This window comes from Moschus berezovskii, chromosome 17 (assembly GCF_049115385.1).
Source record: "Moschus berezovskii isolate FMDL1 chromosome 17, NW_MosBer_1.0, whole genome shotgun sequence".
Lineage (NCBI taxonomy): Eukaryota > Metazoa > Chordata > Mammalia > Artiodactyla > Moschidae > Moschus > Moschus berezovskii.
This window is the reverse complement of record NC_142476.1, coordinates 64951845-64977624: the sequence shown is the minus strand read 5'-3', so window position 1 is coordinate 64977624 and position 25780 is coordinate 64951845. Positions and strand designations below refer to the sequence as shown.

Below are 25780 nucleotides of genomic sequence, written 5' to 3'. Positions count from 1 at the left end.
CTGGAGAATTCCATGGACTGTATAGTCCACAGGGTCATAAAGAGTTGGACACGACTGAGCAACTTTCACTGACTGACTTTGGGACCTAGAAACTATATGAAAAAAACTACTAAGAAACTGAGGGCCTGGTAAACCTGTTCTAGGGACCTTTTACACATTCTCTCTTTTAGTGCTCACCAGGCTATGAGGTAGATATTACTTTCCCCCTATTTTATTTATTTTTCAAAAAGTATTGATTTATTGGCTGTGCTGGGTCTTCACTGCTGCATAGGCTTCTCATTGCAGTGGCTTCTCTTGCTGCAGAACAGGGGCTCTAGGATGCGCAAGCTTCAGTATTGCAGCTCCAGGCTCCAGAGCACAGCCTCAGTAGTTGTGGTACACGGGCTACGTTACTCCGGGGCATGTAGGATCTTCATGGATCAGGGATGGAACCATGTCTCCTGTATTGGCAGGCAGATTTTTTACCACTGAGTAACAGGGGAAGTCCTCTCCCCTGATTTGAAGCTTTAAAAGCTTATTTACTTGCTTACCAGCCCATAAGTTACAGGACCAGATTTCAAACCTAGAATGTCTAGTGATCAACTCCCAAGTTTCAATATTTGCTAATTATCTAGTCCAGGTTCCCCACTTCATACAGCAATTTCTTCTCAAGTATCCCTAATACATGAGAACTACCTCTGCATAAATGTCCCCAATGGCAAGAGACTATGTGTCCAAAGCTGCAGTTTCAGTTAATTGTCCCCTTTTCTGGACTCCTATAGCATGCTATCAGAGAACACAATGGCAGCCCACTCCAGTGTTCTTGCCTGGAAAATCCCATGGACGGAGGAGCCTGGTGGGCTGCCGTCTATGAGGTCGCACAGGGTCGGACACAACTGAAGTGACTTAGCAACAGCAGCAGCAGCATGGCATGCTGTCATTTACCACAGTCAATCTTGTATTGCACATATACATCTCAAACCCACTGCAAATCAAAAAGCAACAGGACTAAAACCACTTTAATCTGCTAAGTTTTAGAGTAATCTGTTATACAGCAATAGATTAATGTGCTAGTTAAAAAGGAGGCAAATGTATTACTTGAAAGATGTCTAGTCCAGGTTAAAAAAAAATAAAAAAAGAAAGAAACCAAATTATAAGAGATAAAGCATTGTACAACTATTCAAGGGATTGTTTATATAAATGTTTAGAATCACATTTAAGAACCTATCATATGTTGGGAAAATTTTCATGATAAATGTGAAGAAAAAGTAAAACAATTTGTACATTGTAATCAACACATTCTCAACAAAGAGAGCTAGTCAGCAGTCTAAAATACACACACCAAAAAAAAATCCTTCACTGTGATGGTCATCTTTGCAGTTTTCTGCCATTTCACAACTAATCAAAAAATATGGAAAAATGATCAAAGTAATCAACTTTGGTATTCATTTGCTAGTTAAAAAGAAAGATTCTCTGCTAGGTCATTATTTTTCCAGAAGAAATTAAAATAAATATTTGTATACTAAAAATAAAATTTAATAAAAAGAAAGATGTCTAAAACATATCACTAAACGAAACAAGCAACAGAAGAGATGCAGATGAACCTGTGTGATTTTAAAAAATATATACATCTATAAGTGCATATATGCAAACAAAATTTTAAGACAGGTACAACAGAAACTCTCCATGATTACTCATGCAGAAGTGGAGTGGAGATGAAAACAATTCTTTCTTCCCATTTTATACCCTCCAGTTTCCTTTATTTTAAACCGTAAGAACATATTACTCTTATTTTTTTAATTACTACTTATTTGACTGTGACAGGTCTTAGTTGTGGCATACAGTATCCCTGGTCTTCGTTGCACCATGTGGAATCCAGTTCCCTGACCAGGATTCAAACCCAGGTTCCCTGAATTGGGATCATGGAGTCTCAACCACCAGACTTTTATAATGAACCAAAGTAAAAGCAAGAGAGGAAAACTGCTAATGTCAAATGCTGCAGAGCAGTCAAGTGTGGCAAATACTGAGAAGAGGTCACTGGATTTAGCCATTGGGAGTCACTGCTCGGAGATCTGAATAAACTGAAGCAGCAAATTGTGTGCGAACATTCAGAGAAAGAGCAATTAAGTGAGTAAACTGCAAAAACAAAAGTCCTGTGCCCAGGAAGTTTGAGAAGGTCCATGTGGACAGGACCATGCAATCAAGGGAGATTACAAAAGGGGGAAAAAAGCAATGGACAAAAAGGTAGACGGGGCCAAAATACAAAGGGCTATTTAGGATGGATTTTACTCTAGGTGTCTGAAAGTCCACAGAAGGGTTTTGAGTAGGACCCTGGCACACTCAAATTTTCCCTTTAAAATGATCTCCCTGGCAGCTCTGTGTAGAACAGACTAAGTAAAACCAGAAACAGTGAGATCAGTTAGGAGGCATTTCAACAGTCTAAAGGGAGTGTGGTTTGGACTAGGATGTTAAGAAGAAAGTGAAAGTCTCTCAGTCCTGTCCGACTCTTTGAGATCCCATGGACTGTAGTCCACCGAATTCTGCAGGCCAGAATACTGAAGTGGGTAGCCTTTCCCTTCCTCAGGGGATCTTCCTAACCCAGGGACTAAACCCAGGTCTCCCGCATTGCAGGCAGATTCTTTACCAGCTGAGCCACAAGGGAAGCCCAAGAATACTGGAGTGGGTAGCCTATCCCTTCTCCAGCGGATCTCCCCAACCCAGGTTTCGAACCAGGGTCTCCTGCATTGCAGCTGGATTATTTACCAACTTAGTTATCAGGGAAGCCCAAGTGATTAGGTCTGAAGTATATTTTGAAGGTAAAGCCAAATAGGTCACTGATTAAGTGGTTACAGGAAGTCAGAATGATTCTTAAGGTTTTGGGCCTTAACAAATGGATGGATGGTGCGATGTCATTTACTGAAATAACACAAAGAAAGGAACAGTTTGGAGAAAAAGATCAATACTCTAAGCTGCAATCCTATAAGATACTCATGAGATATTGAGTAGGCAGCTGGATATAGCAATCTGGAATTCAAGATAATATCAGCACTGGATTATAATACAAATTTTGAACTCATGAACGGATGTATAGCATTTAAAGGTACTAGACTGGATGAGGTCACCTAGAAGTGTGCACAGATAGAAGATAAAGAGAAGGTAAGAGCACAGGTGCTCAAGGCACTTCCAATATTTAAAGGTGACAGGAAGAAACAGATTAAAAAAACTGACGACATAGGAGCTGGAAGAGTAAAAGAAAAGGTAAGAATATAGCTCTTAAAGTCTCTCTCCCTCCTTCTAACTGAGTGCTTAGTAATCTAAATGTCCAAGGCATTCACCACACAATGCATTCCACTGACGATTATGAATACGAAAAAAAAAAAAAAACGGCAGGTAAAGTGCCCGTTATGAAGTAAGATTCAGAGTACTTGTCTTTACTGGTGTCCGAACCTGACTCCAAGTTTCCTAAGAAAGAAAGTTAACGTATTCTTTATGACCCCGAAAGCAATTCGTCCCTACAAGGTTTCGAGGAATATTTCCTTCCCAACTTCACGAGACAGGAAGTTTTAAACGCAAACGCCATCTCCACTCTCATTACGGATGTACAGAGGTCAGGCAGATCCGGGCAGGCCCTCATCAAGCTGCAGCCTCTCACGGTCTCGGGCTGCGCCTTGAAACTCGGTCGCACGGTGAGGAGGAAGGGGCTTGAACCACCCGCGAAGAAGCGGAGTCGTCAACAGCCCCACGCTCGAATCCAGACGAGTGCAAGTCAGTCCGATCTGGAAGCCTCCCCTCTTCTCCCAGCTGCGGCGAGACAGGGCCTCTGGGGCTCCTAAGCAGCGAACGCGGACCACTCTGAGGGCTGGCCTTGCAGGATACACACCTGGATGACGCGCTGCTTCAGTTTATTATCCACGAACCTCGCGGGCCTGGGCTTCATCGCAGTTGCCCCGGCTGTTGCTGCAAGGGCTTCACGTGAACAGGGGGCCTCCCCGAGGCTGCCCACGGCGATTGCCAGGCCAGCTGCCCACGGAAATGCGCCCCAGCCGCCCTAGCCCACGCCGTTCCCTTCAAGACTTTTGTACCGCATGTAAAGGAGAAAAAATCACCGAGAATACGAAGAAGATTTGAGAGCAGAAGGAAGTTTTTCAGAGTCTCATTTTACAGGCTTGTCCAAAGGCCCTGGAAGACAGGACCCATTTGAACACGCTCAACTTTATTGTTCCCGACTCTACGGACACGCGGAGGGCGGGAGCTGGGAGGTTCCTGCGGGGGCGTGGCCATCCACATCTGTAACAGGTTTCTGGCCTTTCTGGGCGCACTGTTTGCGAATTTAGTTAATCTTGACCTGGAATCTTAAAACCGAAACTAGATAATTGTGACGATTGCTGCTGCTGCTGCTGCTGCTAAGTCGCTTTAGTCGTGTCCGACTCTGTGCAACCCCACAGACGGCAGCCCACCAGGCTCCCCGGTCCCTGGGATTCTCCAGGCAAGAACATTGGAGTGGGTTGCCATTTCCTTCTCCAATGCATGAAAGTGAAAAGTGAAAGTGAAGTCGCTCAGTCGTGTCCGACCCTTAGCGGCCCCACGGACTGCAGCCCAGCAGGCTCCTCCGTACATAGGATTTTCCAGGCAAGAGTACTGGCGTGGGTTGCCATTGCCTTCTCCAATTGTGATGATTCAGTTGAGTTCAGTCGCTCAGTCGTGTCCGACTCTTTGTGACCCCGTGAATCGCAGCACGCCAGGCCTCCCTGTCCATCACCAACTCCCGGAGTTCACTCAAACTCATGTCCATGGAGTCGGTGATGCCATCCAGCCATCTCATTCTCTGTCGTCCCCTTCTCCTCCTGCCCCCAATCACTCCCAGCATCAGAGTCTTTTCCAGTGAGTCAACTCGTCGCATGAGGTGGCCAAAGTATTGGAGTTTCAGCTTTAGCATCAGTCCTTTCAATGAACACCCAGGACTGATCTCCTTTAGAATGGACTGGTTGGATCTCCTTGCAGTCCAAGGGACTCTCAAGAGTCTTTTCCAGCACCACAGTTCAAAAGCATCAATTGTTCGGCGATCAGCTTTCTTCACAGTCCAACTCTCACATCCATACATGACCACGGGAAAAACCATAGCCTTGACTAGGCGGACCTTTGTTGGCAAAGTAGTCTCTGCTTTTGAATATGCTATCTAGGTTGGTCACAACTTTCCTTCCAAGGAGTAAGCGTCTTTTAATTTCATGGCTGCAATCAGCATCTGCAGTGATTTTGGAGCCCCCAAAATAAACTCTGACACTGTTTCCACTGTTTCCCCATCTATTTGCCATGAAGAGATGGGACCAGATGCCATGATCTTAGTTTTCTGAACATTGAGCTTTAAGCCAACTTTTTCACTCTCCTCTTTCACTTTCATCAAGAGGCTTTTTAGTTCCTCTTCACTTTCTGCCGTAAGGGTGGTGTCATCTGCATATCTAAGGTTATTGATATTTCTCCTGGCAATCTTGATTCTAGCTTGTGCTTCTTCCAGCCCAGGTTTCTTCATGATGTACTCTGCATATAAGTTAAATAAGCAGGGTGACAATATACAGCCTTGACGTACTCCTTTTCCTCTTTGGAACCAGTCTGTTGTTCCATGTCCAGTTCTAACTGTTGCTTCCTGACCTGCATATAGGTTTCTCAAGAGGCAGGTCAGGTGGTCTGGTATGCCCATCCCTTTCAGAATTTTCCAGTTTATTGTGGTAGTGGCACATTTTACTTTCTGTTTATCACAATTTTGCCCTCCCAAATCTTGTACCTCACTAAAAAATAGCCTCTTGTCCAATTTTGCTTCTTAATTAAGGTGATGTGTGTCCTAATTTACTCAAGATAGTCCTAATTTTTGCCTCTTGATCCAGCACCATTATTATTACTATTTTGTCCATGCCTTGCAGCATGTGGGATCGTCCCTGACCAGGGATTGAACCCCTGCCCCCTGCAGTGGGAGCATGGAGTCTTAAACACTGGACCACCAGGGAAGTCTCATCACAGTTATTTTATTTTAATTTTTAGCCACACTCTGTGGCATATGGGATTTTAGTTCCCCAACAAAGTATCAAACTCGTATCCCCTGCATTGGAAGATGACATCTTAACCACTGGGCTGCCAGAGAAGCCCTCGGCACAATTATTAAGAGTATTCCTTTCATGGAAATGAGTGAAAGTCACCCAAATGAGAACAGGCAAAGACTATTCAGAGCTTCCAATAATAACAAGGGAGTTGACCACCATCACTTGCATTTTGGCAGAGACTCAAAGGCGGGTAAAGGACTGGGAAAGCTTCATAGCTGAAAGAAGGGAAGGTTTCAGATGTGTGCTGACTGAAGGCTGTTGGCACGAAGAAGCTGTGGAAGGGCTAACTAAATAGCAGGGCATCTCTGTGACTAGTTGTGTATGCTCAGTCCCTCTGTCGTGTTTGACTCTTTGTGATCCCATAGACTGTAGCCCACCATAATACTAGAAGGGTTGCCATTTCCTACTCCTGGGGATCTTCCTGACCCAGAAATCTAATCTGCATCTCTTATGTCTTCTGCATTAGCAGACAGATTCTTTACCACTGTGCCACCTGGGAAGCCCAGGTGACTAGTTAGGGGAACATATTTGTTTTTTCTGGTGAATCCTGTCAGTGGAGTCCTAGACATTCAGGACCAATGCTGCAGGGTCTATTGTTTGGCTTCTGGGACTATTTGCTAGATATATTGTTCTAACTTCTATAAGTCTGACTTGTAGATAGCAGGGTGGTTTCCTGGGCTGGTTGCTGCAGATTATAAATCAGAGCATTGTTTTTCTGTTTTGTTTTACAGGATCTGGCCATTGTTCATTTGAATACTCAGTTTCTCACCTTTATCTTTCATAAGGGTTCCAATTTAGACAATGAATTATATAGTCATCAATGTATAATAGGAATATGGAGAAAAACTATGAGAGTATGCATAGCTGAGATTCCTTACTAAGGTTCAAAAGGGGTGTTGCCTGCTTGCTGTGAGCTTGAGACTGAGTCTGTATCCATGTTTTCTGAGATGAGGAGAAAAATCTTTGATTTGGTTTATTTTGTGAAGGCAAATAATTCTGATTTCTAGTCAAGTTTGTCCTCCTTTTAGATGAATGTCTTATTCATGTCCCTAATCCTAAGAAAATAAAAGTAGTATTTTGAGCTGGCATTTTTTCATTATATCTACAAATGTTTATTTTCTACTATATGGCAGTTGCTATGCTAAAGTCAGAGATGGTGATGATCACAGATATGGTCTTGGAACTTATATTCTAGTGAGAAGGTCAAGCAGTGGGCTGGCAAAATAATAAACACATGGAACTTCTCTGGTGGTTCAGTGGTTAAGAATCCACCTTGCAATGCAGGGGACATGGATTTGATCCCTAATTGGAGAACTAAGATCCCACATGCCATGCATGCTACAATTAAGATCTGATGCAGCCTAAATAAATAAACAAACATATAATTACAATAATGACAAATTTCGAAAGTTAAGTCTAAGATTAATGTGAAAGAACAAATGGCCAAGAAGAGCAAAAGATTGTTGAATGAGAATTTAATATCATTATTCATTTGAAAAAAAACTTTACTGATGTATCTATAATACAATGATCTCAATACTTTTTTGAGGTAAAATTAACATAAAATTCACCATTTTAATTATAATACAGATAATATTTTGTGACTTTTAGTATATTGGCAGTGTTGGGCCAGGGTCATGAATACATAGTTCGAGAATATTTTCATCAGTTCCAAAAGAAAGCCCACGCCCCTTAAGCAGTCACTCCCAATTCCTCCCTTTCCTCAGCCCCTGGAAAGCATTCTAGGCTGCTTTTTGACTCTATGAAAGTGAAAGTGTTAGTCACTCAGTCGTTTCACACTCTTTGCAACCTCATGGACTATAGCCTGCCAGGCTCCTCTGTCCATGGGATTCTCAGGGCAAGAATACTGGAGTGGCTAGCCCTTCCCTTCTGCAGGGGATCTTCCCAACCCAAGGATCGAACCCGTCTGTCTCTTTGGATTTGCCTATTATGGACATTTCCTATGCATGAAATCGTACAATATGTGACTTTCTGTGTCTGGCTTCTTTCACTGAGCATAGTTTGTTTCCAAGATTTATCCAGTTTATAACATGTACTGGCATTTCATTCTTTTTGTGGTTGTGTAATATTCCATTGTATAGATGTGTCACATTTTACTTATCAATTCATAGTTGTTTAACATTAGGATTATTTTATCTTTTTAGCTTATAGGAATAATGCTGCTTTGAGCATTTGTATACAAATTGTTCTCTGAATACCTGGTTTCAGTTTTCTTGCGTATACAGCTAAGATTGGGATTGCTAGGTCATGTAGGAATTCAATATTTATCTTTTTGAAGAACAGCCAAACCGTTGTCCACAGCAGCTGCAGTATTTTACCTTCCCACCAGCAGTGTATGAAGGTTCCAATTTCTCCATATCGTCTCCAAAACTTATTTTCCGTCATTTTGTTTTTTATTTACAGTTATCCTAGTAGGTGTGAAATGATATCCCATTGTTTTTGGTTTGCATTTCCCTAAAGTTTATTTCTTAATGGTTGCCCTGGGATGTATAATTAAACACCTTAATTTATAGCAATCTATTTTGAATTAGTATATTTCAATAACATATGAAAAGTTTGCTTAAATACACACACACACACACACACACATATATAGCAAAGTAATGCTCAAAAACATCTATTTCTGCTTCATTGACTATGCCAAAGCCTTTGACTGTGTGGATCACAATAAACTGTGGAAAATTCTGAAAGAGATGGGAATACCAGACCACCTGACCTGCCTCTTGAGAAACCTGTATACAGGTCAAGAAGCAACAGTCAGAACTGTACATGGAGCAACAGACTGGTTCGAAATAGGAAAAGGAGTACCTCAAGGCTGTATATTGTCACCCTGCTTATTTAACTTATATGCAGAGTACATCATGAGGAACGCTGGGCTGGAAGAAGCACAAGCTGGAATCAAGATTGCTGGGAGAAATATCAATAACCTCAGATATGCAGATGACACCACCCTTATGGCAGAAAGTGAAGAGGAACTCAAGAGCCTCTTGATGAAAGTGAAAGAGGAGAGTGAAAAGGTTGGCTTGAAGCTCAACATTCAGAAAACAAAGATCATGGAGTCTGGTCCCATCACTTCATGGGAAATAGATGGGGAAACAGTGGAAACAGTGTCAGATTTTATTTTTGGGGGCTCCAAAATCACTGCAGACGCTGATTGCACCCATGAAATTAAAAGACGCTTACTCCTTGGAAGGAAAGTTATGACCAACCTTGATAGTGTATTAAAAAGCACAGACATTACTTTGCCAACAAAGGTCCGTCTAGTCAAGGCTATGGTTTTTCCCGTGGTCATGTATGGATGTGAGAATTGGACTGTGAAGAAAGCTGATCGCCGAAGAATTGATGCTTTTGAACTGTGGTGTTGGAGAAGACTCTTGAGAGTCCCTTGTACTGCAAGGGGATCCAACCAGTCCATTATAAAGGAGATCAATCCTGGGTGTTCATTGGAAGGACTGATGCTAAAGCTGAAACTGCAGTACTTTGGCCACCTCATGCGACGAGTTGACTCACTGGAAAAGACTCTGATGCTGGGAAAGGTTGGGGGCGGGAGGAGAAGGGGACGACAGAGAACGAGATGGCTGGATGGCATCTCCGACTCTGTGGACATGAGTTTGAGTGAACTCCGGGAGTTGGTGATGGACAGGGAGGCCTGGCGTGCTGTGATTCATGGGGTCGCGGAGAGTCGGACACGACTGAGCGACTGAACTGAACTGAACTGAACTGAATGCTTAAAATTCTCCAAGCCCGGCTTCAACAGTATGTGAGCCAAGAACTTCCACATGTTCAAGCTGGATTTAGAAAAGGCAGAGGAACCAGAGATCAAATTGCCAACATCTGTTGGATCATAGAAAAAGCAACAGAGTTCCCGAAAAACATCTACTTCTGGTTTATTGACTACGCCAAAGCTTTTGACTATATGAATCACAATAAACTGGAAAATTCTTCCAGAGATGGGAATACCAGACCACCTGACCTCCCTCTGTGCTTTCCTTGTGGCTCAGCTGGTAAAGAATCCGCCTGCAATACAGGAGACCTGGGTTTGATCCCTGGGTTGAAAAGATCCCCTGGAGAAGGGAAAGGCTACTCACCCCAGTATTCTGGCCTGGAGAATTCCATGGACTGTACAGTACATGGGGTTGCAAAGAGTCGGACACGACTGAGCAATTTTCACTCACTCATTTGCCTGCCTCCTGAGAAATTGGTGTGCAGGTCAAGAAGCAACAGTTAGAACCAGACATGGAACAGTGGACTGGTTCCAAATTGGGAAAGGAATAGGTCAAGGCTGTATATTATCACCCTGCCTTTTTAACTTCTATGCATAGTACATCATGTGAAATGCCGGACTGGATGAAGCACAAGCTGGAATCAAGATTGCCAGGAAAAATACAGTAACCTCAGATATGAAGATGACACCACCCTTATGGCAGAAAGTGAAGAGGAACTAAAGAACCTCTTGATGGAAGTGAAAGAGGAGAGTGAAAAAGCTGGCATATTGGCATAAACACACACACACACCCCTATATATAGTTTTGTCACTCTCATTACATATTTATACATTGTGTGCCCATCAGTCGATTTGTAATTATGGTTTTATGTAATTGTATTTTAAATCATATAGGAAAGAAAGAATTACAAACCAAAATTAAATTAACATTGACTTTTATATTTATTTATGCTATTACTTTTACCAGAATTCTTTATTTCCTCACATGGTTTCAAATTAGTGTCCTTCATTTCAGCCTAAAGGACTGATACTCTTTATCGATTTAGGAGTGGGTCTGCTAGCACAGAAATCTTTGTTTTTGTTTACCTGAGACTGTTTTCATTTCCCCTTCATTTAAAAACATTTTAGAGGGGAAAGTATGGGAAAGGGATAGTTAGGGAGTTTGGGATGGACATGGACACACTGCTATATTTAAAGTGGATAACCAACAAGGACCTACTGTCCAGCATATGGAACTCTGATCAATGTTCTGTGGCAGGTTGGATGGGGAGGGGAGTTCGGGGGAGAATGGATACATGTATATATGTATGGCTGAGTCCCTTCACTGTTCACCTGAAACTCACAACACTGTTAATCAGCTATACCCCAACACAAAATAAAAAGTTAAAAAAATATTTAAAAATACGTAAGCAAATTTTCAAAAATGTGTAACAGTTCACCATCTCAACCATTTCTAAGTGTATATTTCAATAGTATCAACCACATTAACGTTGTCGGGCAACAGATCTCTACAACTTTTTTATCTTGCAGAACTGAAACTGTATGCATTGACTAGAAAGTCCACATTTCCTCCTCAACTCAGCCCCTGTTTCTGTGAGTTTCACTACCAGGGTATCTCATATAAATGGAATCATTCAGTATTTGTCTTTTTGTGGCTCGCTTATTTCAATGTAGCACAATATCCTAAAGGTTTATCCACATCGTAGCATGTGACATGAATATTATTCATGAAAGGCTGAATAATATTTTGTTGCATTTATACACCACATTTTCTTTATCCATTGATCTCTCAAGGAACATCTGGGTTGTTTCGACCTCTTTGCTATTGTCAATAATACTGCAATAAACATGGGTGTGCAAATCTCTCTTTAAGATTTTGCTTTCTTTTGTATATATACCCAGAAATGAGATTGCTGGATCATATGGTAATTCTATTCTGAAATTTTTGAGACACTTCCATCCTATTTTTTTATAGTCGTTGCACAATATTACATTCTCTTTATCGGTACACAAGGGTTCCAGTTTCTCCATATCCTCATATATTGACCATGTAAATATGTGTCTTTTTATGAATGCTCTATTTTGTTCCACTTACCTGTGTGTGTGTGTGTGTGTGTGTGTGTGTGTGTGTGTGTGCGTGCGCTCAGTAGCTCAGTAGTGACTGACTCTTTGCAACCCTGTGGAGTGTAGCCCACCAGGCCCCTCGGTTCATGGAATTTTTCAGGCAAGAATACTGAAGTGGGTTGCCATTTCCTCTTCCAGGAAATCATCCCAACCCAAGGATCGAACCCAAGTCTCCTGCACTGGCAGGTGGATTCTTTACCAGTGTGCCACCTGGGAAGCTGACTGTGTCGTAACTCTCATTAATATCACAATGTCTTGATGGCTATAGATTTAGTATATCTTGAAATCAGCTGATGTGAATCCTTCAACTTTGTTTCTGTTCTTCAAAATCATCTTGAAATGATTGTACTTCTAAGTATTATATTTCCTTTGCCTTTTTACATAAATTTTAGAATAAGCTTGATACTTCTATGAAAGAAATCCTGCTATGGTTTTGATTAGAATTGCATTGAAACTATGGATCAGTTTTGGAGGAACTGACATTTTAAGCATTTTGAATGTTCTGAGCCATTCACATTGTTTCTCTCTCTATCCATTTAAATGTTTGATTTATTTCATGAGTGTTTTGTAGTTATTGAAAAAAGATCCTGAAGATAACTTATTAGCTTTATCCCTAATATCTCACACATTTTTGGTGATAGTGTAAGTGGTACTGTTTTAAAATTTCCATTTCTGTTAATTGGTAGTATGTGCTTAATTGTGTCCAACTCTTTCCAGTCCCGTGGAGTATAGCCTGCTAGACTCCTCTGTCCATGGAGTTTTCTGAGAATAGTGGAGTGGTTGCCACTTCTGATTCCAGGGGATCTTCTTGACCCAGGAATATAACTTACGTCTCTTTTGTTGTCTGCATTGGCAACTGGATTCTTTACTACTAGTGCCACCTGGGAAGTCCCAGTAGTATATAAAAATGCAATTGGTTCTTGTGTATTGACTTTGTGTCTTCCAATCTTGTTAATAAGACAATCGACATAGACAAAATCAATACCCTCCTTTTTAGCCCGTAAGTATTTTTTCTTCCCTTCTTGTACTGACTAGTCATAGCAGAGAACAGAAAGGAGGCCACCACTGAAAACAAGATTAAGCGAAAGTCTTTGAATATGAAACCACAGTTCCATTTGTCTGTCAGAACACTGGCAGCCTGGCTTGTACTCCTGTAGGTAAGAACTTGGGCTTTTTTCTGGAGTAACTGAAGGGCCCTATGGAAAAGATCCATACTTGAAGAAGTGAGGGTCAACTACTGATCAGCTAGGTCACCACTGAGCAACACACAATGAAACCATTAATCAGCCAGTCCTGTTCATCCACACTGAGCTTCCCACTACCTTCTTTTTTCTTTTGTTTTGTCTTTTGGCCATACTGTGTGAATTGTGGGATCTTAGTTCCCTGACCAGGGATCGAATCTGGGCCATTGGCAGTGAAAATGCAGAGTTCCAACCATTGAAGGGCCAGGGAATTTCTCCAGCCGCCTTTCATTAGTTTTTTTTTAAACATATGAAAAGACTGTCAAGAATCAAAGTTTGCTTGCACTTTGATCTGTGAATTACAGATCAAAACAAAGTAATGGTGGAAAAAACAGAGGAAACAAAGGCAAAGCACAGAGCAAAGTATTCCAAGTACATCAAAACTTATACGCTGTAGAAATGGGAAGGGGTTTCCCTAGTGGCTGAGTGGTAAAGAATCCACCTGCAATGCAGGAGCTGCAGGTGACACGGGTTCAATCCCTGGGTCCGGAAGATCCCATGGAGGAGGGCATGGCAACCCACTCCAGTATTCTTGCCTGGAGAATTCCATGGACAGAGGAGCCTGGTGGGCTACAGTCCATGGGGTCCCAAGGAGTCAGACATGACTGAAGCAACTTGGCATGCACGCAGAAAGGGAAAGTTACTATATCACTGAGATAAGAAGAGGGTGCTATAAAATAGAACAATCGGAGGACAAAAAGAATCTCATAAGTAAGCATATAGACTTCATTGGAATGTTTATAAGGTAAAGTGGAGAAATTCTTATAGAACGTAAAACAAAAAATACGCAGCGATGAAAAGAGGAAAGGAAATATTCCTCAATCTAGGAGATCCCAGTGTATAATTAAAAGGAGTTTTATGAACCTAGAAGGGAGAAAGCAGGAATAAAAAATAATAATCAAAGAAGCAACACTTAAAATGATCAGAACTGGAAGGCATGGGTATTTATATTCAATGAGCCTACTGAATGCCTTGCACAATGAAGAAGACATGTTGTCATGACATTTCAGAATGTTGAGGCTAAGAGAAGATCCTACATCTTTCAGGGAGAACAGACAAGATGCATCCAGAGTGTCAAAAATTTTAGAATGGCACAAAATTTTCAAAGTGTGCAGTAATACAATGCTGTCAGAATTATTCTGGAAAATAATTTCAACCTATAATTCTGTACTAATTCAAAGTATCAGTCAAGGCAGGAGTAAAAACTAGTCTTACTAGCTATATTTAGTAAAAAGCTAGATATACTAAGTGTCCATGTAGCCTTACATCCATATACCCTCGCTCTGGGGGCTTCCCAGGTGACACTAGTAGTAAAGAACCTGCTGCCAATGAAGGAGACATAAGAGACGTGGGTTTGATCCCTGGGTTGGGAAGATCCCCTGGAACAGGAAATGGCAACCCACTTCAGTAATTTTCCTGGAGAGTTCCATGGACAGAGTAGCCTGGTGGGCTGCAGTCCATAGGGTTGCAAAGAGTCAGACACGACTGAAGCAACTTAGAGTGCACGCACATCCTTACACTGGAATTTACTGAAGGGAGCCATCCAACAAGTGAGAAAGTGAAGTGAAAGTCGCTCAGTTGTGTCTGACTCTTTGTGACCCCATGGATTGTCCATGGAATTCTCCAGGCCAGAATACTGGAGGGGTATGGAGAGGAAAAGTTAAAATTTTTACATAATCTCATGCTCCTTCTGCCTCTGTAACTCAGCTTGCTCCTTGCAAAGTCTGGATCACATAGGTCTCAGAAAGTGGGGACTCATACCACTAGGAACTGGAGCTTATCTCACTCACCCTTGTCCTGCTCTTCGCAATGGCCTTAACTCCTGCAAACCCACAAACCCACTTAATCATGCCTGTCTATGTATAAAAATTCTGTAACCCCTTTGTTTGGGGCTCAGAGCTTGGAGTGTTAACTCCTCTGGGCCTGCCGGCATAATAAACCTGAGTTCTCCAACTCTCCAAGTGTGGTGCTTGGTTTCTCAAGTACTGGTTTCTACAACATTTCTGGAGGCCCCAGCGAGATATTGCAGAAGGAAATGGCAACCCACTCCAGTGTTCTTGCCTGGAGAATCCCAGGGATGGGGGAGCCTGGTGGGCTGCCGTCTATGGGGTCGCACAGAGTCGGACACAACTGAAGTGACTTAGCTTAGCAGCAGCGAGATTCCAACCACGCCGGCCCCTTGAGTCACTGGACTGGTGGCTCAGCCAGGCTCGAGTGAAGGAACCCTGAGAAGAAGGAGGCACACCACCTGACAGTATTCTGGGTTCTCTTTCAGACTGGTGTTCTGACTCTCAGGATGGCCAAGCCCTGACTGGACTTATTGGAGGGACAGACCAACTCACCAAGAATGGCCACAGGATAAGGTAAAGCCCCGGGGCCAGTCCCCAGTGAGGACCTACCCCAACAGGTATAAGAGGAGACTGATCACCTCCTTGGGCTCCCAGGAAGGGAGCATCAGATAGTGAGAACTGGGGACTCGGGAGAAGGGAGGTGTTGTGACTGATCACCTCCCTGGAGCTACCAGGAAAGGAGCAACTGTTAAGGAAACCTGAAGACTCAGGAGAAAGGAGGCATTGTGATAGCCTCTGAATGATTGTGAGTGTGTGATTGCTGATTGAACAGAGTGAGAGAAATTTTTCTTCTTGGAAACTGCAAAACCAGTTCTTTCTGCATATGCAATTAAAAACAACTAGCTCCTTAAAAGCCCTGCCTAGGAAAAAGCTTGAAGTTAACCCTTTCCATGTCCTTGAAACAAACAGCCAACTTTGCCTGCGACCTCAGCCTTGGGCAAATTAGAACTTCAAGCAAAGAAAAAAAGGGGTCAAAGAGATATTTTAAATCTCAAACAGAAAACTATAAGATCTTTGTCAGTCTGTCTGTCTGGATTTATGTATGTCTCAGTGTATGTCTTTTGTTTTTTTCTGATAATATTGTTTAAGTTGTAAATGGGTTCTAATTTAATTGGCCTAAAGTGAAGTAAGTACTTACAAATCAAAAAATTCTAAATACAAGAAAAATTAACGTAAATAAATTTCAAATTCATGTAAACTTGGAAATATTCAATATTAAATATCTAGTATTAATGTTTGTTTGCTAATCTAATAAGGAAGTAGGATGTATGCTTTTAATAAAGAAGGTATAAGAAATAAAATTACATTTTATAAAGGGAAAAGAAAGTAGGTCTGACTTACAGGTGGCTGTAACAGAAAGTGATTAAAAGGTTTGTGAAAAGTGGACCCTGAAAAAAAGTTTTGTGCATGGTTGGTGATGGACAGGGAGGCCTGGCGTGCTGTGATTCATGGGGTCGCAGAGAGTCGGACACGACTGAATGACTGAACTGAACTGAACTGAAATGAATTTAAAGTAAGCTAGTTCAAAAACTTGAATTTGGCCTTTCTCTCTGTTAAGAGGACATACTTTCTTCAGATGTTGAACTGCTTTTAATAATAGAGGTAAGTTTCTTTACCTCTTAATTGATCTCTTCTGTATTTACCTTTGAAATCTTCTGTTAGCTTTGGCTAAGTGATTAACTATTATTTCACAGCAACTTATCTGATCCTACATGACTGAGTGTTATAAACCCTTTTGATGTTTATCGACAAAACTTCCTAAATAACTTGACTTCTAACTAATTTTGGGATACTTCAGAAGGCCCCCGAGACATCCCAGAGAGCTGTTAAGCTACCTAGGTTCATTGGACATGTTAAATTACATGAGAAGTACTGTTGAAGGGGTGATAAATCTTTTCAGGTTATACTGTATGGTTGATATTACTAATATAGATATACTAAAATTATGTGAAATTCATATAGATCTGATATGCCCTGATAAAATATGGTCAATTATAATTTTAGTTATCACATTAATGTGTTCTGATGAGGTTTCTTTGTTAATTGCAGTAGAATCAGATTTTAAACATGCCTTCTATGGTTTTACTCTCATGCTTTTAGAAAAATACTGCTAGTTCTTCAAAATTTATTGAAAAGACTTTCTAAGATTAAGCAGATAAACAAATTTTGTTAACAGTAAGCTGATACCAGCCTGGAATTTGGTCTTCTTTCTGTTTAGAGAACAAAGTTTTCTTGGAATGCAGCTTTTGATAACAGATTGTGACTTTATTTGCCTTAAAGTGATTTATATTTGTTTTTAAAATATTTTTGTTACTTTGGTAAAGTAAATAAACATAATTTAAGATTATGGTACATGTAGACAAAGCTCATTCTGCTTCTATAAAAAATAACCCCTCACAGTTAGACTTTTGCTATCTTGATGTCCTTAAAACATGGTAATAGTCTGCTCCTAAATCAGGAAATTAAAAATGGATAAACAACAGCTAAAAAATCAAAGAACCAGGGCTATGGGAAATCCAAGACAGTAGCTTGGCTTTTCCTGGCTCCCTTACAGACCTTATTTTTATTTGATGGGTTAAAGCCTTCCCTGGCTACAGTGTTAATGCCCTTACAATGAGTTCTTCAAAAAAAAAAGAAAAGAAAAAATTGTGTTTTACTGAATATCAAGTTCTAGTTTTGTTAATTAAGGTCTGTGCTTACTAAGACTCACTTTTGAAATAGTTCCTTGTTATGTTATATTGCTAAAAGGTTTAATTAAGTTATTAAAAAGGATACTCTATGATTGTTTCTAAAGCTTTTCTCAGTAACCAGTCTTTGGATAAAGGTCAGATGCACCATGATACACAACCAGGAGATTAACACTTGGCTATAATCATTTAACTGAGTCAGATGACCTGGGGAATACCAGGCTATACCCAATGAAAGTTTTTGACTTAAATTCTTGCCTGTGACTTTACTAATAACTACTAGCTATATTATTTTCTATGTATACATTTTCTATGTTTTCTATCTTTCTTTTCAAAAGATTATTTCTTATGTTACCAAATGTGTGACTGAGCCTGTGATAAAATGCTGATATGCAGTTCCATGTGAGATCAATAATTGTAATAATGTAACTCTAGATATGGGAAGAAGCAACAAGAAGAAATATTTTCCTGGACCAAGAGGCTAGCTAGTAAGACAGGTATGGTCCAGAGACTTTTGCTACGTACAAGGCCTGGTTTAGAGACAACACATTGAGTGGCCTGTCAATGGAATCTTCGTTAGATCTGGGAATGAGCCTTCCAGGACCTCAAGAAGACACAGTCAAATATGTGGCTATGAAGGGGCCCTGCTGACTGAACGTTGGCCCTTGCCAGTTGCCTCTACAAAGATTAAATCACGACCACTACAAGATGCTGACCTTCAACACCCTCTTGAAAGGAGTTCCGGATGGAGACAATAAGGCACTCAGTGCTCTGCAAACACAAACAAACAAAGCAAAACAGGACTTCAGATAGTCAGATGTCTTCAGGTAAAGATTTCTGTGAGTCCAAATTCTTGCATCTTCTCATACCTAGAGAAACACTAATGTCACAAATCAATGTCTGGACCTGGTTCACCTGGCTAGCCCCTCAGCAGCTTTCCTACTTTTATTAATCTTTGGGCCATGTATGTTTAACTTTCTTGTTAAATTTGTTTCTCCAAGTAGTTGTACGACAAGAATCCCCCCAGCCAACTCCCAGACAGTGCTAGAACAAAGCTGCCTTATCATTCTGTGGACTCTCACCGCCCTCCGTAAAGGCACCCCAAGGTCCTCAGGCTAGTCTCCCTTTGAAATATTATATTGGAGACCATCCCCAGTGATAGAAAAGCTCAAGGGAGACCACCAACCACTAGCTGACCTGGAGATGTCTCAACACTTCCAGGCCCTGGGAAAATTCTTCCACTATATTGCCCAAGAAACCTTAGAAAGGACACCCATTCCTTTGGGCAATTGGGTTCATCTCTATCAGCCAGGAGATGAGGTATGGGTTAAAGACTGGAAAAAAGAACCACTTCAGCCAGTTTGGATAGGCTCTCACATGATCATCCTGACAACCCTACTGCTGTTAAAGTTACAGGCATCATCCCTTGGATCCACCACACCAGAGTCAAGAAGGCAACGGCTTCCTGTAATGAGGACACCTGGAAAACAGTTTGGGACCCCAAAAATCCCCTCAAGGTCTGGTTCCAAAAACAACAGTGTTCACCCACAAAAGACGCTGAGCCCTGCTCTAGTCACTCCAGAAGCGGACTAGTCCACTCACAACAGAAGACTGAGGAATCTTCAGCCTTGCTCCAGCCACATTCCGGCAGCTGGCTGGTCAACACAAGGCGAAGCTTGAGGATCTGGCTATCAAAATATCAATGCATTTTTATTGTCTACCCTGGCCTCTATCCCTGATTGATATTATTGCTGTGCTCTTCGCTACAGGACTAGCTTCAGTTGCACCCCAGGACTGGGATTTGGGTCAGAGGCTACAGTTAGCTATAATCTCACCATAGTGGGAAGCCTCATTCTTATTAGATATTTCTTACGATTGATTCTCCCTACTAACTAAATCACTCACAGTATAGCTGACCCCCCCTTCATGATAGGCTCAGTTGCTATAGCCGTGACAACCCAAAGATGGGGAGAAAACCTTTTTGCCAGTGTTATCTGTTATGTGCAGGCTGCTCTGCAGCCTTTTGGTGTCCCTTATTGTAACAAATGGTGCCATTCCCTATCCATCATGCACCTGTCAATATTTCCAAGTCAACCCTTGGAAAATCGCTCACTTAACCATCAACTAGACCAATGGATAGATAGCCAGTCCTATAGGCTGATCACCTACTGCCTTCAAAATCATGTGATGTATATCCAGGGCCCTGGATGCCAAAAATGTTTTCCAGTTATGCCCCCCACTGCCGCTACCTTCCCCCCACCAGAGGATCCAAACTCCAGGTGGCATCTTGACACCATGGCATTGCCATCAAACCCCTGCGCCTCTGTTTACCTGCAAATGCCACACAGATGTTACAGCCCAGAACAGGTGTCTGTCTGCCATAAATGGAAAAACCTACTGGACCAGGATAATAATGCAGACAAACGAAATCACGGACCAACTTTGCCCTAAAAAATAAGGTCCGCCTATTGGCAGTATGACCCAGGTTACAGAGTCAACTCCCCCTTAGACTCTTGTCTGTACCATGTTCTCAACACAACTCATCGCCTTTTTAATGACACCAACACAAGCTGGCCAGGGATTGCTGACTTTGCTTATCCTTAGGAGCTCCATTGTATTTAGCCACACCAGTACCATTAAATAATGTAACAGCCATGGGAACTTCTATAGATCCACCCTTACAAGGGCCAATCTTAAGGCCAATTGAGTTAACTCAAAAGGCTCCAGAATGCTTTGCAAATGATGGAGGAACTGAACCTGTAGGCAATTTAACCAGGGACCAGTGTAATCAAATTTTAAAAGGTGAGTGGCTCACTCATCCTCCCACAAACACAATATGGTGCCGCCCCCATCAAGGCCTTTTATTTGTTTGTAGGACAAATGCTTACTTACATCTACCAATCAATTGTATGGGTATCTGCACCTTAGCTTTCCTCATTCCCCAGATGAATATTGTCCCTAACAACTGGACTCTTGCCATACCTCTGACAGCACACATGCGGTCAAAAACAGCCATCCAGTTTATACCCGTACTAGTTAGTCTGGGAATTATGGCTGGTATAGGAATGGGAATAGGAGGAATTGCTTCATCAACCACCTTCTACTATACACTATCCAAGGATTTCACAGACGACATTGAGAGTGTTGCCAAATCTTTAGTGGCCTTACAGGACCAACCAGATTCCCTGGCTGAGGCGGTTTTACAGAATGGGAGAGGGCTAGACCTACTGACAGCTGAAAAGGGAGGACTCTGCCTTTTCTTAAATGAATAATGCTGCTTTTATGTAAACCAATCAGGAATAGTCAGGGCCATGGCCCAACAGCTAAAGGAGAGAGGAACTAGCAAATTCCTGGGGTAATTGGAATAATATCTGGAGCTGGGCATTGTGACTTCTCCCTTTAACTGGTCCTCTCTTCATGTTCTTTGCGGCGTTCTTGTTTGGCCCTTGTATTCTCAAAGCTATTACCCAGCTCATAACCTCTCAAATTGAATCCATAAAGTTACAAATGGTAATAGCTCAATATAGCCCCCTATATTGAGGGGGATCTCTGAATGTCTTACCAAAACATGAGATGATGCTTTCTACAATGAGTGATAGAAGCATCAAGAGCCGGGAATGAAGAGGAAAAGTTAAATTTTTTACATAACCTCCTGCTCCTTCTGCCTCTGTAACTCAGCTTGCTCCTTGCAAAGTCTGGATCACATAGGTCTCAGAAAGTGGGGACTCATACCACTAGGAACTGGAGCTTATCTCACTCACCCTTGTCCTGCTCTTTGCAATGGCCTTAGCTCCTGCAAACCCGCAAACCCGCTTAATCAAGCCTGTCCGTGTATACCAACTCTGTAACCCCTTTGTTTGGGACTCAGAGCTTGGAATGTTAACTCCTCTGGGCCTGCCAGCATAATAAACCTGAGTTCTCCAACTCTCCAAGTGTGGTGCTTGGTTTCTCGAGTATTGGTTTCTACAACAGGTAGCTTTTCCCTTCTCCAGGGAATCTTCTCAACCCAGGGATCAGACCCAGTTCTCTCACATTGCAGATGGATTCTTTACCAACTGAGCCACAAGAGAAGCCCAAGAATACTGGAGTGGGTAGCTTATCCCTTCTCCAGTGGATCTTCCTGACCCAAATATCCAACTGGTGTCTCCTGCATTGCAGGTAGATTCTTTACCGACTGAGCTATCAGGGAAGCCCCCTGAAAGTGAGGGAATAGTTCAATTTGAGAAGAAAATGTCTATTCTGCTCTCGGATGAAATCACCTTGGATATCAATTACATATATTTGGTTGATGGTATTGTTGAACACAGCTATGTCCTTACTGATTTTCTGCTTGCTGAAGCTATTTCTGTTAGTTATTGAGGTCTTTGGCAGCTCAGTGTAAAGAATCCGCCTGCAGTGCAGGAGATGCAAGAAACATGGGTTGGATCCCTGGGTCAGGAAGATTCCCTAGAGGAGGACATGTCAACCCACTCCAGTATTCTTGCCAGGAAGATTCTACAGGCAGAGGGGTCTGGTGGGCTATCGTTCATGGAATCGCAAAAAGGAGAACGCAACTGAACACACCAACTATAATAGTAAATTCATTTATTTCTCCTTGTATTTCTGTCAACTTTGACTCACATATTTTGATGCTCTGTTGTTAGGTGCATATACATTAAAGATGGTTGTGTCTTCTTGGAGAACTGAACTTTTATTACCACATGGTGCTCTCCCTTATCTCTGATAATTTTTCTTGTTCTGAAGACTGCTCTGTCTGAAATTAATATAGCTTCTCCTGCTTTCTCTTGATTAGTGTTAGCATAGTGCATCTTTCTCCATCCCTAGCCCCTTGCTACTTTTTCCTCCAATTTTATGAGACATAAGTCATATATCAGTCAGTTCAGTGGCTCAGTCGTGTCTGACTCTTTGCGACCCTGTGGACTGCAGCACGCCAGGCTTCTCTGTCCATCACCAACTCCTGGAGCTTGCTCAAACTCATGTCCATCGAGTCAGTGATGCCATCCAACCATCTCATCCTCTGTCGTTCCCTTCTCCTGCCTTCAATCTTTGCCAGCATCAGGGTCTTTTCCAGTGAGTCAGCTCTTTCCATCAGGTGGCCAAAGTATTGGAGCTTCAGCTTTCACATCAGTCCTTCCGATGAATATTCAGTATTGAGTTCCTTTAGGACTGACTGGTTTGATCTCCTTGCAGTCCAAGGGACTTTCAAGAGTCTTCTCCAGCACCACAGTTCAAAAGTATCAATTCTTCGGTGCTCAGCTTTCTTTATAACATTCTGTAAATTTGAGGTTTACAGATTGATGCACTTATACTACTACAAAATGTTTACCACAATAAAGTTAGTGAACATATCCTTTGTTTCACATAATTACCATTTTGTTATTACAGTGAGAACATTAAAGCTTTAATGTCATAGCAATCATGCCTTTACTTTTATTTTTTGTGTGTTTTTATATTCAAAGTGGGTTTCTTGTAGACAACATAGAGTTAGGTTGTATTTCTTAGAAATCCCCTGGCAGAGTGGTTTGGACCCTGCATTTCCATTGCTTCAGGCATGGGTTCAATCCCTGATCAGGGAACTAGAATCCTGCAAACTGCAGCACAGCCAAAATAAATAAATAAAAAGTGATGTATTGATATATACAGTTGGACCAATACTATATTGGATTCATGTTTGTTACTGGTTTCATTTGTTGCCTTCTCCTTTGTTGCTATTTTTGTCTTCCACTCTTCCTGCCATTTGGGGTTTTAATTGAGTATCTTAAATAATTCCATTTTCTTTTATTTCTTAGCATGTCAATTATATCTTGTTTTTAACTTTTTTTAGTGACTTTTTTTTTTAGTCGTTGCCTTAGTGTTTGCAGTATATATTTACAATTAATCCAACTGCACTTTTAAATAACACTATACTATTTTGTGGATAATCCAAGTACCTTATAATAAAATATTCCTTGGGGCTTACCAGGTGGCTTAGTGGTAAAAGAATCTGCCTGCAGTGCAGGAGACATGGGTTAGATCCCTGGATCAGGAAGATCCCCTGGAGAAGAAAATGGCAACCCAATTTAGTACTTTTGCTTGGAAATTCCATGGACAGAGGAGCCTGGAGGGCTACAGTCCATAGGGTCACAGAAGAGTCAGACATGCCTTAGTGATTAAACAATTCCCCTCTTCTGTTGTATCATTCCTGTTATTCATTTCGCTTATAGTAAGCATGCATGTATATATATATATATATATGTATATATTTGAATATATTGTTGCTATTATTATTTTGAACAAATTTTTATGTTAGATCAATCAAGATAAAGAAAAATAAAAGTTTCTTTTATTTTCACTTATTCCTTCTGTAAACATCTTCATTTAGATCTGAGTTTCTGACTTAAACCAGTTTCCTTCTCTTTGAAAAACTTATTTTAAAATTTCTTGCAAGGCAGGTCAACTGATAACAAATTCTCTGTTTCTTTTTGTCTAAGAGAATGTTTCTTTCTCCTTCACTTTTGAAGGATAATTTTGCAGGATACAGAATTCCAAGTTGGTGGTATTTTTTTATCCATACTATTTCACTTCACTCTCTTCTTCTGAGAAGAAGTTGGATGTAATTTTTATTTTTGCTTCTCTGTAGGTAAGTTGTTGTTTTCTTCTAGCTTCTTTCAACAATTTCTAAAACTTACCTTTGATTTTCTGAAATTTGAATATGACATACCTAGTTTTTTGGCATTTATCCTGCCTTATATTCTCCAAGTTTCCCAGATTTGTGTTTTGTCTAACATTTATTTGGGAGAAATTCTCAGTCATGATTGCTTCAAATGTTTCTTCTGTGTGTTTCTCTCTTTCTTTTCCTTCTGGTATTCCCATATCGCATGTTATATCTTTTGTAATTGTCCCATTATTTTGAATATTTTGTCCATTTTTCAGTCTTTTTTTCTTTGCTTTTCAGTGTTGGACATTTCTATTAACATATTCTCAAGCTCAGACAGTCTTTCCTTAGTGATGTTCAGTCTACTAATGAACTATGAGAGACATTCTTTATTTCTGTTGCAATGTTTCTGATCTCTAGCATTTCCATGTGAGTCTTTCTTAGAATTTCTTTTTGGTTACATTATCCATCTGTTCTTGCACCTTACCTACTTTTTCTGTAGTGCCCTTAGCATATTAATCGCAGTCATTTCAAATGCATGGTCTGAAAATTCTAAGATCCCTGGCACATCTGAGTCTGAATCTCATGCTTGCTGTCTCTTCAGATGACTGTCTTTTTTCTTTTCCTTTTATTATGGCTTGTAATTTTGTTGTTGCTGTCGAAAGCTGGACAAAATATATTGGGTGAAAGAAACTTCAATGAATAGGTCACCTTTAGTGACAGAGTAGTAAGGTATGGACAGAAGGACAGTGTTGTATAGTCACATGACTAGGGGACTTCTCTGATGGTCCAGTGGTGAAGGCTCCACTTGCTTCCAGACTTAGGAGTACATATTTGATCCCTGATCAGGGAATAAGATCCACATTCCACACAGCACAGCTGTGAAGGTAAATAGAAAATGTTTCAAAACAAAAAATATCGTCCTATAACTAAGTCTTAGTTTTTTAGTGACTCTTTACCCCTGAGCTGTAAACTTCACAAGTGCCTCTCAATGCTCCCCCCACTATCCCCTTAAGTGGCAACGGATGGCTTAAAGGGACTGGAGTTGAGTATTTCCCTTTTCTCAGGTCATTTGGACTTTGATAAAACACTTTATTTTTATGGGCTCCAAAATCACTGCAGATGCTGATTGCAGCCAGGAAATTAAAAGATGCTTACTCCTTGGAAGGAAAGTTATGACCAACCTAGATTCAGTTCAGTTCAGTCGCTCAGTCATGTCCGACTCTCCGCGACCCCATGAATCACAGCACGCCAGGCCTCCCTGTCCATCACCAACTCCTGGAGTACACTCAAACTCATGTCCACAGAGTCGGTGATGGCATCCAGCCATCTCATTCTCCGTCGTCCCCTTCTCCTCCTGCCCCCAACCTTTCCCAGCATCAGAGTCTTTTCCAGTGAGTCAACTCGTCGCATGAGGTGGCCAAAGTA

The 25780-nt window shown here is 41.3% G+C and overlaps 1 protein-coding gene across 5 annotated transcripts in view; it reads right to left on the bottom strand.

The window, feature by feature from the left end:
• Positions 1-4129, bottom strand: part of NVL (nuclear VCP like) — a 98696-nt gene extending 94567 nt beyond the window's left edge. The window contains exons 1-2 of one of the 5 annotated variants that reach the window (XM_055419814.2): positions 3860-3989; positions 807-964 (exon numbers count right to left, since the gene is read on the bottom strand). In XM_055419814.2, the coding sequence (XP_055275789.2) occupies positions 807-920 (114 nt within the window). In that variant the 5' untranslated portion in view covers positions 921-964; positions 3860-3989. Of the gene's footprint in view, positions 1-806; positions 965-3495; positions 3827-3859 lie in introns of those variants that run through there. The other 4 variants (XM_088845535.1, XM_055419816.2, XM_055419815.2 and 1 more) reach the window with 4 other exon arrangements.
• Between the last annotated feature and the right edge of the window lie 21651 nt (positions 4130-25780).